This window comes from Oncorhynchus masou, chromosome 11, assembly GCF_036934945.1.
Source record: "Oncorhynchus masou masou isolate Uvic2021 chromosome 11, UVic_Omas_1.1, whole genome shotgun sequence".
NCBI lineage: Eukaryota > Metazoa > Chordata > Actinopteri > Salmoniformes > Salmonidae > Oncorhynchus > Oncorhynchus masou.
In genome coordinates this window covers 35,631,762-35,644,856 of record NC_088222.1, presented here as the reverse complement: position 1 = coordinate 35,644,856, position 13,095 = coordinate 35,631,762, and the positions used below count along the sequence as shown (strand labels likewise).

The window sequence follows — 13,095 nt, the reverse complement described above, 5'->3', positions numbered from 1 at the left end:
CTTTATGTAGCGCAACAGTTCTTTTTTTCAGATCCTCAGAGAGTTCTTTGCCATGAGGTGCCATGTTGAACTTCCAGTGACCAGTCAGTATGAAGGAGTGTGAGAGCGATGACACCAGATTTAACACACCTACTCCCCATTCACACCTGAGACCGTGTAACAGGAACGAGTCACATGACAACGGGGAGGGAAAATGGCTAATTGGGCCCAATTTGGACATTTTCACTTAGGGGTGTACTCACTTTTGTTGCCAGCGGTTTAGACATTAATGGCTGTGTGTTGAGTTATTCTGAGGGGACAGCAAATTTACACTATTATACAAGCTGTACACTCACTACTTTACATTGTAGCAAAGTGTCATTTCTTCAGTGTTGTCACATGAAAAGATATACTCAAATATTTACAAAAATGTGAGGGGTGTACTCACTTTTGTGATATACTGTATAAACATACATACACACATTTTTTTTTTAATACAACATGTTTCATGAGCTGAAATATAAGATCACAGAAATGTTCCATATGCAAAAAAAAGCTTATTTCTGTCAAATATGGTGCACAAAGTTGTTTACATCCCTGCTAGTGAGCAATTCTCCTTTGCCGAGATAATCCATCCACCTGACAGGTGTGGCATGTCAAGAAGCTGATTAAATGGCATGACCATTACACAGGTGAACCTTGTGTTGGGGACAATGAAAGATCACTCTAAAATGTGCAGTTTTTGTCACACAACACAATGCGATAGATGTCCTGCGTTGTCTTGGTCATATGCTTAGGGAGGTTGTCCTGTTTGAAGGTGAACCTTCAACCCAGTCTGAGGTCCTGAGCTCTCTGGAGCAGATTTTTAATCAAGGATCTCTGTACTTTGCTCCGTTCATCTTTCCCTCGATCCTGACTAGTCTCCCTGTCAGGCGGCCAGCTCTAGGAGGAGTCTTGGTGGTTTCAAACTTTTTCTATTTGGGAATGATGGAGGCCACTGTGTTCTTGGGGACCTTCAATGCTGCAGATATTTTTTTGGAACCCTTCGCCAGATCTGAGCTCTATGGACAATTCCTTTGACCTCATGGCTTGGTTTTTTTCTCTGACATGCACTGTCAACTGTGGGACCTTATATAGACAGGTGTGTGCCTTTTCAAATCATGTCCAAATCAATTTAATTTACCACAGGTAGACTCCAATCAAGTTTTAGAAACATCAAGGATGCTCAATGGAAACAGGATGAAGCTGAGCTCAATGTTCAGTCTCATAGCAAAGGGTCTGAATACGTATGTAAATAAGTTATCTGTTTTGTATTTTTAATCAATTTATAAAAAAATTATAAAAACCTGTTTTCACTTTGTCATTATGGGGTATTGTGTGTAGACTGCTGAGGATTTATTTTTATTTAATCCATTTCAGAATAAGGCTGTAACATAACAAAATGTGGAATAAGTCAAGGGGTCTGAATACTTTATGAATACACTGTACATATAGAAACAGTCTCCATTAAACAACACTCATACAGTAACTAGCCTACATTTTCATCATTAATAATTTTCAACACAACACTAGATTCTCATCACTGCTCAATCAACAGCAAATAATGATTTTAGTCAGTCTCCCTGGCAGGAATGTATAGCCACTATTTTCTTGTTCACACTGCATGCCTTAATGCTCAAATCAGTTCTGTTTTTCTATTCCGTTTTGGAATACTGACTGTCCAAATGGCAAGTTACAAGTGACCAAATCAAACGTGTGTTCAGACAGCAGTCATCTGCTGCGCTACTTGTCATTGTAACGCCGGATGTGTGCACTGTCTTTTTCCGCCATTTCACCCAGTGGGTGGTGCTATAAGACACCATGGGTGTGGGTTTCAATGTGCAAGGACTGTCTGATGCATGTCAACACACACACACACACACACCTTTTTTGCACTATTGGTTAGAGCCTGTAAGTAAGCATTTCACTGTAAGGTCTACACCTGTTGTATTCGGCGCACGTGACAAATACACTTTGATTTGATTTGAACAAAGCCAGAGCTATTAAGATGGGGGGGGGTGAGCTGCTGAGCGGGAGCTGACCTCCCATAGGGGTGTCAGGACAGAGAAGAGCTTGGACTGGGCTGAGTGGGAGCTGCCCTCCCATAGGGGTGTCAGGAGAGAGAAGAGCTTGGACTGGGCTGAGCGGGAGCTGCCCTCCCATAGGGCTGGGAGGGCCAAGAGACCAGTAGCAGAACAGAGTTCTCAGGTTGGGAAGTAGGGTTTGAGGAGAGCCTGACATTCATGAGAGCCCATGAGCGCAACATTTCTATAGGCTATGCAATTGCAGGAGAAAACTGTGATGGCTACTAATAAAAAGATGAGGATCCCATCAGCTTTCTGTAGGCTAGGCCTACTATATTTATTTCTCAACTTTCTTTATATTAAGCACATTGCTTATCTTTACAACAGGAGTATAGCCCACACCTCATGTAGCCTAGCCCATAGGCCTATTTGTTTTAATGAGGTTTGTATCACAACTAAAGTGGCCAAATAACTTCTTAAAATTAAGCAGATTCATCCGCTTTACAAGGGGTGAAGAGCCTAACTGGCATTTATAAGCAGTGCATGAGTTTCAAATTTGGGGACGATAATTTTTACTGTAAAAATGCAACTTTATGATAAAAGCATTACATGCATAATTGCATTTGCGGTCACTTTTGATAATGGTGTTTTCCGCTAATGGAAAATTTGCGCTTTTAGCCTAACTACAGTACCATGTGTGCATTGCTGCGCTTATAATGTGACGAAATAGCCTAATAGTTTTTGATGCTAATGGTTGTATAAATTTGGGATCTATCGCATCCCACAACTGTCCCTGACTATGTTTGGAAAAAGTATTTCTCGCACAGAATAGAATAGGTTGACTTTTGTACTATGGGGGATTGTAGATTGACATAGGCTAGTACTTTTGCTGTTCGTTAGGCCTCATCTTGTTGGCTGACAAAGTAAATGTGGACAGTTCTTCCAATATCTTCAATATGCACCTCGGAATTGGATAAGGACACACGCAGTTGCGTCCACGATGTGTCCATCTTCACTTGTAGCCTGTGAGAAAGACCCACACACACGTGATGGAGAGCCATGTGAGTGAGAGACGCTTTGGATTACACAGCACACACAGGGAGAAGGGCACAACTCAGCACTCCGGCCTGCAAAAGGCATGGATTTTTTTTAGGGTGCATTACGGCCACAAAGGGGATGTCACCATGAAACTCGAGGCATTATCAAGTGCTTGTCAAATTTTGAATGAGAGACTATTGGAGTGAGTACAGCCTGCCCAGAAAACTAAGCAGAGCTCATGGCTTTCAAGCAACTTTTTCAAATCATCATACAGTCATATGAAAAAGTTTGGGCACCCCTCCGAGGCTGCATAATCATTTACTCTGTCGTTACAGAACATGATCACAGTGGCATGCCATTCATTTTCTAATGAAAGCCGAGTACTGGGGTATTGTCCAGACAAAGATTTTTAGTGTAGCAACATTAAGTTGTATGAAATTAAATGAGATGTGCAAAAATGTGGGCACCCTTGTCATTCTGTTGATTTGAATACCTGTAACTACTTAGCACTGATTAATTGGAACACACAATTGGTTTGGTGAGCTCATTAAGACTTAATCTTCATAGACAAGTGCATCCAATCATGAGAAAATGTATTTAAGGTGGCCAATTGCAAGTTGTTCTCTTTGACTCTCCTCTGAAGAGTGGCAACTTGGGGGCCTCAAAACAACTCTCAAATGACCTGAAAACAAAGATTGTTCAACATTATGGTTTAGAGGAAGGCCACAAAAAAGCTTGTCAGTGTCCACTGTGAGGAACATAGTGAGGAAATGGAAGACCACAGGCACAGTTCTTGTTAAGGCCAGAAGTGGCAGACCAAGTAAAATATCGGAGAGGCAAAGGCGAAGGATGGTGAGAACGGTCAAAAACAGCCCACAGACCACCTCCAAAGACCTACAACATCATCTTGCTGCAGATGGTGTCACTGTGCATCGTTGAACAATTCAGTGCACTTTGCACAAGGAGAAGCTGTATGGGAGAGTGATGCGGAAGAAGCCTTTTCTACACACACGTCACAAACAGAGTCGAAAAAAGGAGGCTCTACTAAATATTGATGTGATTTTTCTATTGGGGGGCCCAAATTTATGCACCTGTCTAATTTTGTTTTAATGCGTATTGCACATTTTCTGTTAATCCAATAAAACTCATTTCACTACTGAAATATTCCTGTGTCCATCAGTTATTGATATATCAAAATGAAATTGCTGATCCAAACACCCAAATATTTATAAATGGAAATCATGGAAATTGTCAGGGGTGCTCAAACTTTTTCATACAACTGTAAAAGTCTCATCATGCAGCCTTACAATGTATTAAAAATCAAAACATTTAGCCCAACGTTTGTAGAACAACTAAAGTTACATAAATAACTCTAAATTAAGAATATAGGAGTACCTATTTATTTGTTAACAACTCAACAGATTAGCCGCATGTGAGCACACCCCCAAATCGTTTGGAGAAAATAAACTAATTTTTATTATTAGTTTTTAAAAATGGCTTGTAGGCGTGTGGAAGCCAGAAGATGCCAAATGTCTTTGTTAATTAACGGTAAATTTCTGTGAGACCGACAGTGATTTGTTGGAGAATCACCAGCTGACGAAATGCGTTACCGCCACAGCCCTAATCATGGCTAGATTTAATCTAATTTCACTGTGATTGGTGAAAATCAACATGCATTAATATCTGTATACTGTCAATCACAGACATATGATTTGCATTTAGAGGAACAAAATAAGACAAACTGTTCCCTGTCCATACTTCAGGTCAGTATGATCAATGATCATGCCATAATACATTGATGCGCATGATGTGTGTGTGAGTTGTACAGTAGTAGACCGAGCTGCATACACTGTGTTAACATCTGTCTCTCTCCCTCTACTTCACAATATGTAGACCTCTTCAACTACTAAAAACAGACTTTAATCCAACTGAAGCAGTCTATTAATGTGTGATATAGTGTGTGTTTTACAGTATACCTAGCTTCATAAGCTGTATGTGTGTGAGCATCTCTCTCTCTACACCAATGTGATATGTACTTTACACTACTGAAAAAATAAATAAGTTAATACTTTAAAGACTTAAAAGTACTACTTTAGTATTTTTGGGGGGAATCTGTAATTTACTATTTATATTTTTGCCGACTTTTACTTCACTACATTCCTAATGTAAATGATGCACTTTTTTACTCCATAAATGTTCCCTGACACCCAAACGTACTTGTTATATTGTTACAGGAAAATGGTCCAATTCACACACTTCTCAAGAGAACAATCCCTGGTCATCCCTACTGCCTGATCTGGCAGACTCACTAAACACACATGCTGTTTGTAAATGATGTCAGTGTTGGAGTGTCCCCCCTGGCTATCCATCAATAGTGTGCCGTCTGATTAATATAAGGAATTTGAAATGGTTCATACTTTTACTTTGATACTTAAGTACATTTTTTGCAATTCCATTTACTTTTGACACTTAAATATATTTAAAACCAAATACTTTTGGGCTTTTACTCAAGTAGTATTTTACCGAGTGACTTTCACTTGAGTCATTTTCTATGAAAGTATCTTAACTTTTACCCAAGTATGATATTTAGGTAATTTTTTCACCACTGTTTTTATTTATTTATTTATTTATATATATATATTTTTTTTTATATATATACATTTGGCATTAGCATTGCTAGCTTCATTAAAACCTGTTAACTGATTTGGGATGTCCTTGGTCTTATCTATTTGTTAGAGTGCCTATACATGAGGCCAACTTTACCATATTATCATGGAGGTATACTTGCAATCCCAGTCTCATTACTTTGTGTAAATAATATCTCCTAACTTTAAAAATGCAAAATTCAAATACAAAATAAATTGCTTAGCTTATATTTCTTCTGTGGCTGGATGAAATAGCAAACATGATGAGAATTCAGCGAACACATTACTTCATCTTTGTTACTAATCAAATCAAATGTATTTATATAGCCCTTCTTAGATCAGCTGATATCTCAAAGTTCTGTACAGAAACCCAGCCTAAAACACCAAACAGCAAGCAATGCAGGTGTAGAAGCACTCCCTGAAGAAACAGTAACATCCATACTGTAGTTTGGCAGATGTAATAGATTTCGTTCTCAGTGTGTGCACCCTTATGCTCACTGAAATCTATGCCCACTGTGGAGAAGAGCATCTCCCAATGGGCGAAATGGCGTGGAAAGGGCCTCCCGAGTGGCGCAGTGGTCTAAGGCACTGCATTGCAGTGACACTAGAGATTCTGGGTTCGAGTCCAGGCCCTGTTGCAGCCGGCCGGCCGGCTTATGTGTTCTGACCATTGCCTCATGAGTCATCCTTTTGCAGATCAATTTGCTGTGTAAGCCCACTGCAGAAGTTACTGCTGCAGAGGAAATGTCTGTTGGTGCGATGTCTCTCTCCCACCACTAGGTGGAGATGGAGCTGTACCACTGGCCTGTACTGAACCATAGTACATGAGGAAGGAAACCTGTCACAATGATAGAGATATGACTGCAAGCTACTCTGTTGGAACAACTGACAATGTTGTTCTCTTCAGCATGAAGTAGAGATTCCAGGTGTATAAAATGAGTCAGTTAGACTAAAAGCGGTTGCTCCTTAGTTCACAATACAGTGTGACGTAACAATACAAACCACACACCAGGCCTCAGCTTTTTTTCCATAAACTTTTTACACACATTCCATTTTTGTATGGCTGTTTCACATGACCTTTCAGTCAGCCTGAGGCCTTTGTGGAAGATAGAGGTCAGGACGGGTTCAGCTCTGTCCCTATCCTGACCAGGGCCAGGTCGATTAGAAACGCAACAGTTGGATGTCGAGAGCTACCTTACTGTAAGGCTCATTTCATTACGGCAGAGTGGGAGGTAAACAGCCATGTGTTTCAAACACGTCCCCTTGAGAGGAGTCACACCAGTGTAAACTTGGGGGAGGAGCTAAGGGAAGTAGTTGCAGTGTGGAAGTTGGAGAGGGATAATGTAACGATTCCTGTGACCACTGACAAAGCTAGAAATATTGCAAATGCAGTTGCACGAGCTGAATTGGGGCCACAGATAGGATGCTTTGCTCACGTTATTAATCTAGCATCTCAAAAAGCAATGTCAGTGAATCTAATCTCTCGTCTAATAGCAAAGATCAGGAAGGTGGTATCCTTCTTTCATAAAAGCACAACTGCTGCACATGTTTTCAAGACAAAACAGGAGATGCTGGATCTGCCAAACCACAAACTAACCCAAGATGTCCCTACGAGATGGAATTCAAGCCATGACATGGTTGAGAGATACCTTGAGCAGAAAGTTGCGGTGTATTCTACACTGACTGAACAAGCTGTGAGGAAGAATGTCAAAGATATTGTGACTTAGTCTGAAAATGACAAACAAGCAGAGGAAGGTATCAAAGTGTGCAAACCTCTCAAAACAGTCACAACACTGAAATGCACTGAGCATTCCATCAGTTTCCATGGTCCTGCCTATGAAAACAATGATCCTGAAAACAATGGTGGCATCTTTTATTTTTACTTTTATTATATATATTTTTAATTTTACCTTTATTTATACAGGTTTTTTCTCATTGAGATAACATCTCTTTTCCAAGAGAGACCTGGTCCAATAGCAGCAAGGGGAACAACGTTTCAGACAAAACAACATACACTAACACAACATTAAACAAAACTATAAACACACATACAGTACAACATATTACATTAAAAACAAACATCGACTAAAAACAGCTGGCCTAAAAACAATTACACTCTTCTCTGATATATACATCGATCAAGTGTTTAAACTCCACCAACGAAACTAGATCATCACATTTTAAAATGTTCAGGAGAGAATTCCAGGACCACGGTGCGAAGTAACTAAAACTATTTCTACCATGACCTGTTCTAATTTTTGGTACTGTTAGAAGCAAATCAGAATGTGACCGTAATTGATATTTATTTATGAACCTGACTAAAAAAGAACAGAGATAAAATGGCATTTTACCCAATATGGCCTTATAAATCAGTGTATACCAGTGTTTAAGCCTACGCAAGGTCAATGACGACCAGCCAACAGCGCTGTAGAGATCACAATGATGTATTAGACATTTCTTATTTGTAATGAGCCTGAGGGCTGCATGATACGCTGAGGCCTGCATATATATAACATCAATAAAATCTTTATTTAACCAGGTAGGCTAGTTGAGAACAAGTTCTCACTTACAACTGCGACCTGGCAAAGATAAAGCAAAGCAGTACGACTGAAACAACAGAGTTAAACATGGAGTAAACAAACATACAGTCAATAACACAACAGAAAAAATAAAGTCTATATACAGTGTGTGCAAATGGCATGAGGAGGCAAGGCAATAAATAGGCCATAGTAGCAAAGTAATTACAATTTAGCAGATTAACACTGGAGTGATAGATGAGCAGATGATGTGAAAGTAATGATACTGGTGTGCAAAAGAGCAGCAAAGTAAATAAAAACAATATGGGGATGAGGTAGGTAGATTGGGTGGGCTATTTACAGATGGACTATGAACAGCTGCAGCGATCGGGTTAGCTGCTCAGATAGCTGATGTTTAAAGTTAGTGGGATAAATGTCTCCAGCTTCAGCGATTTTTGTAACTCGTTCCAGTCACTGGCAGCAGAGAACTGGACGTAAAGGCGGCCAATGGAAGTGTTGGATTTGGGGATGACCAGTAAGATACCTGCTGGGGCGTGTGCTACGGGTGGGTATTGTTATCGTGACCAGTGAGCTGAGTTAAGGCGGAGCTTTACCTAGCATAGACTTCTAGATGACATGGAGCCAGTGGGTCTGGCGACGAATATGGAGCGAGGGCTAGCCGACTGGAGCATACAGGGCGCAGTGGTGGGTGGTATAAGGCACTTTGGTAACAAAACAGATGGCACTGTGAAAGACTAAATCCAATTTACTGAGTAGAGTATTGGAAGCTATTTTGTAGATGACATCGCCGAAGTCGAGGATCGGTAAAAGAGTCAGTTTTACTAGGGTAAGTTTGGCGGCGTGAGTGAAGGAGGCTTTGTTGCGAAACAGAAAGCCGATTCGAGATTTGATTTTGGATTGGAGATGCTTAATGTGAGTCTGGAAGGAGAGTTTACAGTCTAGCCAGACACCTAAGTATTTGTAGTTGTCCACGTATTCCAGGTCAGAACCGTCCAGAGTAGTGATGCACGGTCGGGTGGGCGAGTGTGGGCAGCGATCGGTTGAAAAGCATGCATTTGGTTTTGCTAGAGCAGTTGGAGCCCACAGAAGGAGTGTTGTATGGCATTGAAGCTCATTTGGAGGTTAGTTAACACAGTGTCCAAAGTAGGGCCAGATGTATACAGAATGGTGTCGTCTGCGTAGAGGTTGATCAGGGAATCACCCGCAGCAAGAGCGACATCGTTGATATATACAGAGAAAAGAGTCAGCCCAAGAATTGAACTCTGTGGTAACCCCATAGAGACTGTCAGAGGTCCAAACAACAGGCCCTCCGAATTGACACACTGAACTCTATCTGCGAAGGAGTTGGTGAACCAGGCGAGGTAGTAATTTGAGAAACCAAGGCGATTGAGTCTGCCGATAAGAATACGCTGATTGACAGAGTCGAAAGCCGTGACCAGATCAATGAAGGTGGCTGCACAGTACAGTCTTTTACCGATGGCGGTTATGATATGGTTTAGTACCTTGAGCGTGGCTGAGGTGCACCCGTGACCAGCTCAGAAACCGGAATGCACAGCAAAGAAGGTACAGTGGGATTCAAAATGGTAAGTGATCTGTTTAACTTGGCTTTCAAATACCTTAGATAGGCAGGGTAGGATGGATATAGGTCTATAACAGTTTGGGTCTAGAGTGTCACACCCTTTGAAGAGGGGATGACCATGGCAGCTTTCCAATCTTTAGGGATCTCGGATTAAACGAAAGTGAGGTTGAACAGACTGGTAATAGGGGTTGCAACAATGGCGGCGGATAATTTTAGAAAGAGAGGGTCCAGAATGTCTAGACCAGCTGATTTGTACGGGTCCAGGTTTTGCAGCTCTTTCAGAACATCTGTGATCTGGATTGGGTGAAGGAGACGCTAGGGAGCGGGCAAGTAGTTGCGGAGCTGTTGGCCGGGGTTGGTGTAGCCAGGAGGAAAGCGTGGCCAGCCGTAGAGAAATGCTTATTGAATTTTTTGATTATCATGAATTTATCGGTGATGACCGTGTCGCCAAGCCTCAGTGGGCAGCTGGGAGGTGCTCTTGTTCTCCATGGACTTTACATTGTCACAAAACCTTTGGGAGTTAGAGCTACAGGATGCACATTTCTGTTTGAAAAAGCTAACCTTTTACTTTCCAAACTGACTGTGTGTATTGGTTCCTGGCTTCCCTGAACAGTTGCATATCGCGGGGACGATTCGATGCTATTGCAGTCCACCACAAGATGTTTTTGTGCTGGTCGAGGTCAGTAAGGTCTGGAGTGAACGAAGGGCTATATCTGTTCTTAGTTCTATATTTTTTGAAAGGGGCATGCTTATTTAAGATGGTGAGGAAATTACTTTTAAAGAACGACCAGGCATCCTCTACCGACAGGAGGAGGTCAATATCATTCCAGGATACCAGGGCCAGGTCGATTAGAAAGGGCTGCTCGCAGAAGTGTTTTAGGGAGCGTTTGACAGTGATGAGGGGTGGTCGTTTGACCGCGGACCCATAGCAGATGCAGGCAATGAGGCAGTGATCGCTGAGATCCTGATTGAAAACAGCGGAGGTGTATTTGGAGGGCAAGTTAGTCAGGATAATATCTGAGGGAACCCATGTTTACGGATTTAAGGCGGCCAAAGGAGGTGAACTGATGGAATTACGTCTGCAGAACAGTCGTAGTGGTACCGCGGTGTGCCGTGTTGACGAAGGGACCGGGCCAGATGGCGAAAGAGGTATTGTAGTTGTGGTAATTTTGTTTGCTTGCCGGGAGAGGCGCCTGGCTCAGGGCTAGCTTCGAGGCTGGGTCACTCAGTGGCAGCTAGCTAGCTGTGAGGATCAATGGTTCAGGGTTTACGGCAGGAATCTGACGGTGTAGTGGAGAAAAACAGTCCGAGGCTGGCAGGTATTATCCAGGCAAAAATAAATGTCTGGTGCCTGAGCAGAGGGTAAAGGCCGCGAGCAGTGGCTAACAATGACTAAATAGCTATTAACTTAGATAATTAGCTGGCTACCTTTTGATGAAAGTTTTGGCTATAGGGTCTAAAACAATAGCAGATTCGTGTCACATTGAGTGAGGCGGGTTACCGGAAGGTATATTTAATTTAAAAATGGAAAAAGAGATTGAAAAATAAATTGGAATATATACAAAAAAGACGAGAAATACAAAAAGTAAACGAGAGGACAAAAAAACCAAGTCTGCACTGCTACGCCATCTTCATCTGAATTAGATGAACCCTCAGTAAGGGGTTTCATGACTGCTATCAGAGTTAACCTGGAGCCTAGATATGCTGGCCCCGGTGTCAAAGACTTCTTACACAAGAGCACTGCTTTGGACTCCCGGCTCAAGTCCCTACTGCACCTGGATGCTGCTCGTCTGAGAGTCTACAATGAAATCACAGCAGAGATTGTGACCAATATACAACAAATATTTTTTTTATTTTGTTAATGTGACATGTATTAATTCATGATTTAACAATTAACTATAAAGCAATAATTGTAATTGTCATAATAGTGTCTGGAGTTGTTCACGACACAGGAGCAGGGAACCAAGTCAAAGGTCAAGGTCATAGAGGAGGAGGTGACCTCATACAGGGAAGTGGACTGTATTCCCCAGATGCTGGTCCGCTTACATGGTGGAAGACCAAAGAGTTAATATACCCTCATGTTGCCATGTTAGCAAGGCACGACCTGGCTGTGCCTGGGACCTCTGTCCCTCGTGAGAGGCTATTCTCCACAGCAGCTGACATTGCCACAGCAAGCCGATCTGTGCTCACTGCAGATAGACTAATCTTCTTAAAGAAAAACTTGAAAACAAAACAAACTTTTTTATCAGATTTTCAAGTAACCAGTCTTAAGTGGTCCTATTTTGTTTAAGGCACTGCTATGTGACTTAATTTGGATATATGCTGCTGGACTATGCACTCCTGTTGAAATTCTGTTTTAATTGACTATTTTATTTCCGTTTTAAATTACTATTTTATTTCATGTTGTAAGACAGGCACTGCTGTTTTTTGTTGTCCCTTTGTTTCCATCTGCTCCTGGGAATTCAAGCGACCCATGTTTACTATTATAATAAATGGAAAATACCCAACTGTGACACCACCGTATCGTACCGTGAGATTTGTGAACTCTTTCACCCCTAGTGTCTGTGCGTAAACGCATGTGTGTATGGGACTCACCCCGGGCAGCAGGTCCTCTGGTGGGACAGGGGAGATGGCATCTCCATCAGGGCCGCATGCACACAGGCTGGGGGAGATGGTGGGGGACTCGTCTATGAAGGGCATGGTCTCTGAACCGTCCTGACTCTTATGATCCTCTGCTGCATCACCGTCATACCCGTCTGTGTTATAGTTGAAATCTGAAGGAGAGAGAGGAGAAGGGTTAGGATACAGTGCATAAAGAATGATGGGAAACACAGACCCATGTTGAAGAGAGAGAGTAAGATGGAGAGGGTGGGTCGAGAGGTTGGGTCGAGAGGTTGGGGGGGGAGCGAGAGAGAGGTTGGGGGAGAGAGAGGGTGGACAATGAGAGTGCAAGAGGGAGAGAGCGCGAGAAGGGAACTAATGTGGGAAATGTGTAGGCTGGACATTCTGGACAAGAAAGATTGAACCTGCCCCACAACAAGCTGGACACAGCTGAATGAATACAGTAGTGCAAAAACTAGTATGTTATCCAGGGCTATAGGCTACTACAGAATAACTACTACAATACAGAGCAGCCGGGGCATTACTAGATAATGCCATTACTGAGGATACTTGAATAAGCACATATAGTACCAGTCAAAGGTTTTAGCACACCTACTCATTCAAGGGTTTTTACTATTTTCAACATTGTAGAA

At 42.0% G+C, this 13,095-nt stretch overlaps 1 protein-coding gene across 5 annotated transcripts in view; it reads right to left on the bottom strand.

Annotated features, from left to right (window-relative positions):
• The window catches only part of LOC135548594 (active breakpoint cluster region-related protein-like), a 229,614-nt gene that overhangs the window by 138,060 nt on the left and 78,459 nt on the right, over positions 1-13,095 (bottom strand). For all 5 annotated transcript variants that reach the window (XM_064978349.1, XM_064978350.1, XM_064978352.1 and 2 more), the window contains exon 2: positions 12,437-12,615. In XM_064978349.1, the coding sequence (XP_064834421.1) occupies positions 12,437-12,615 (179 nt within the window). The remainder of the gene's footprint in view (positions 1-12,436; positions 12,616-13,095) is intronic.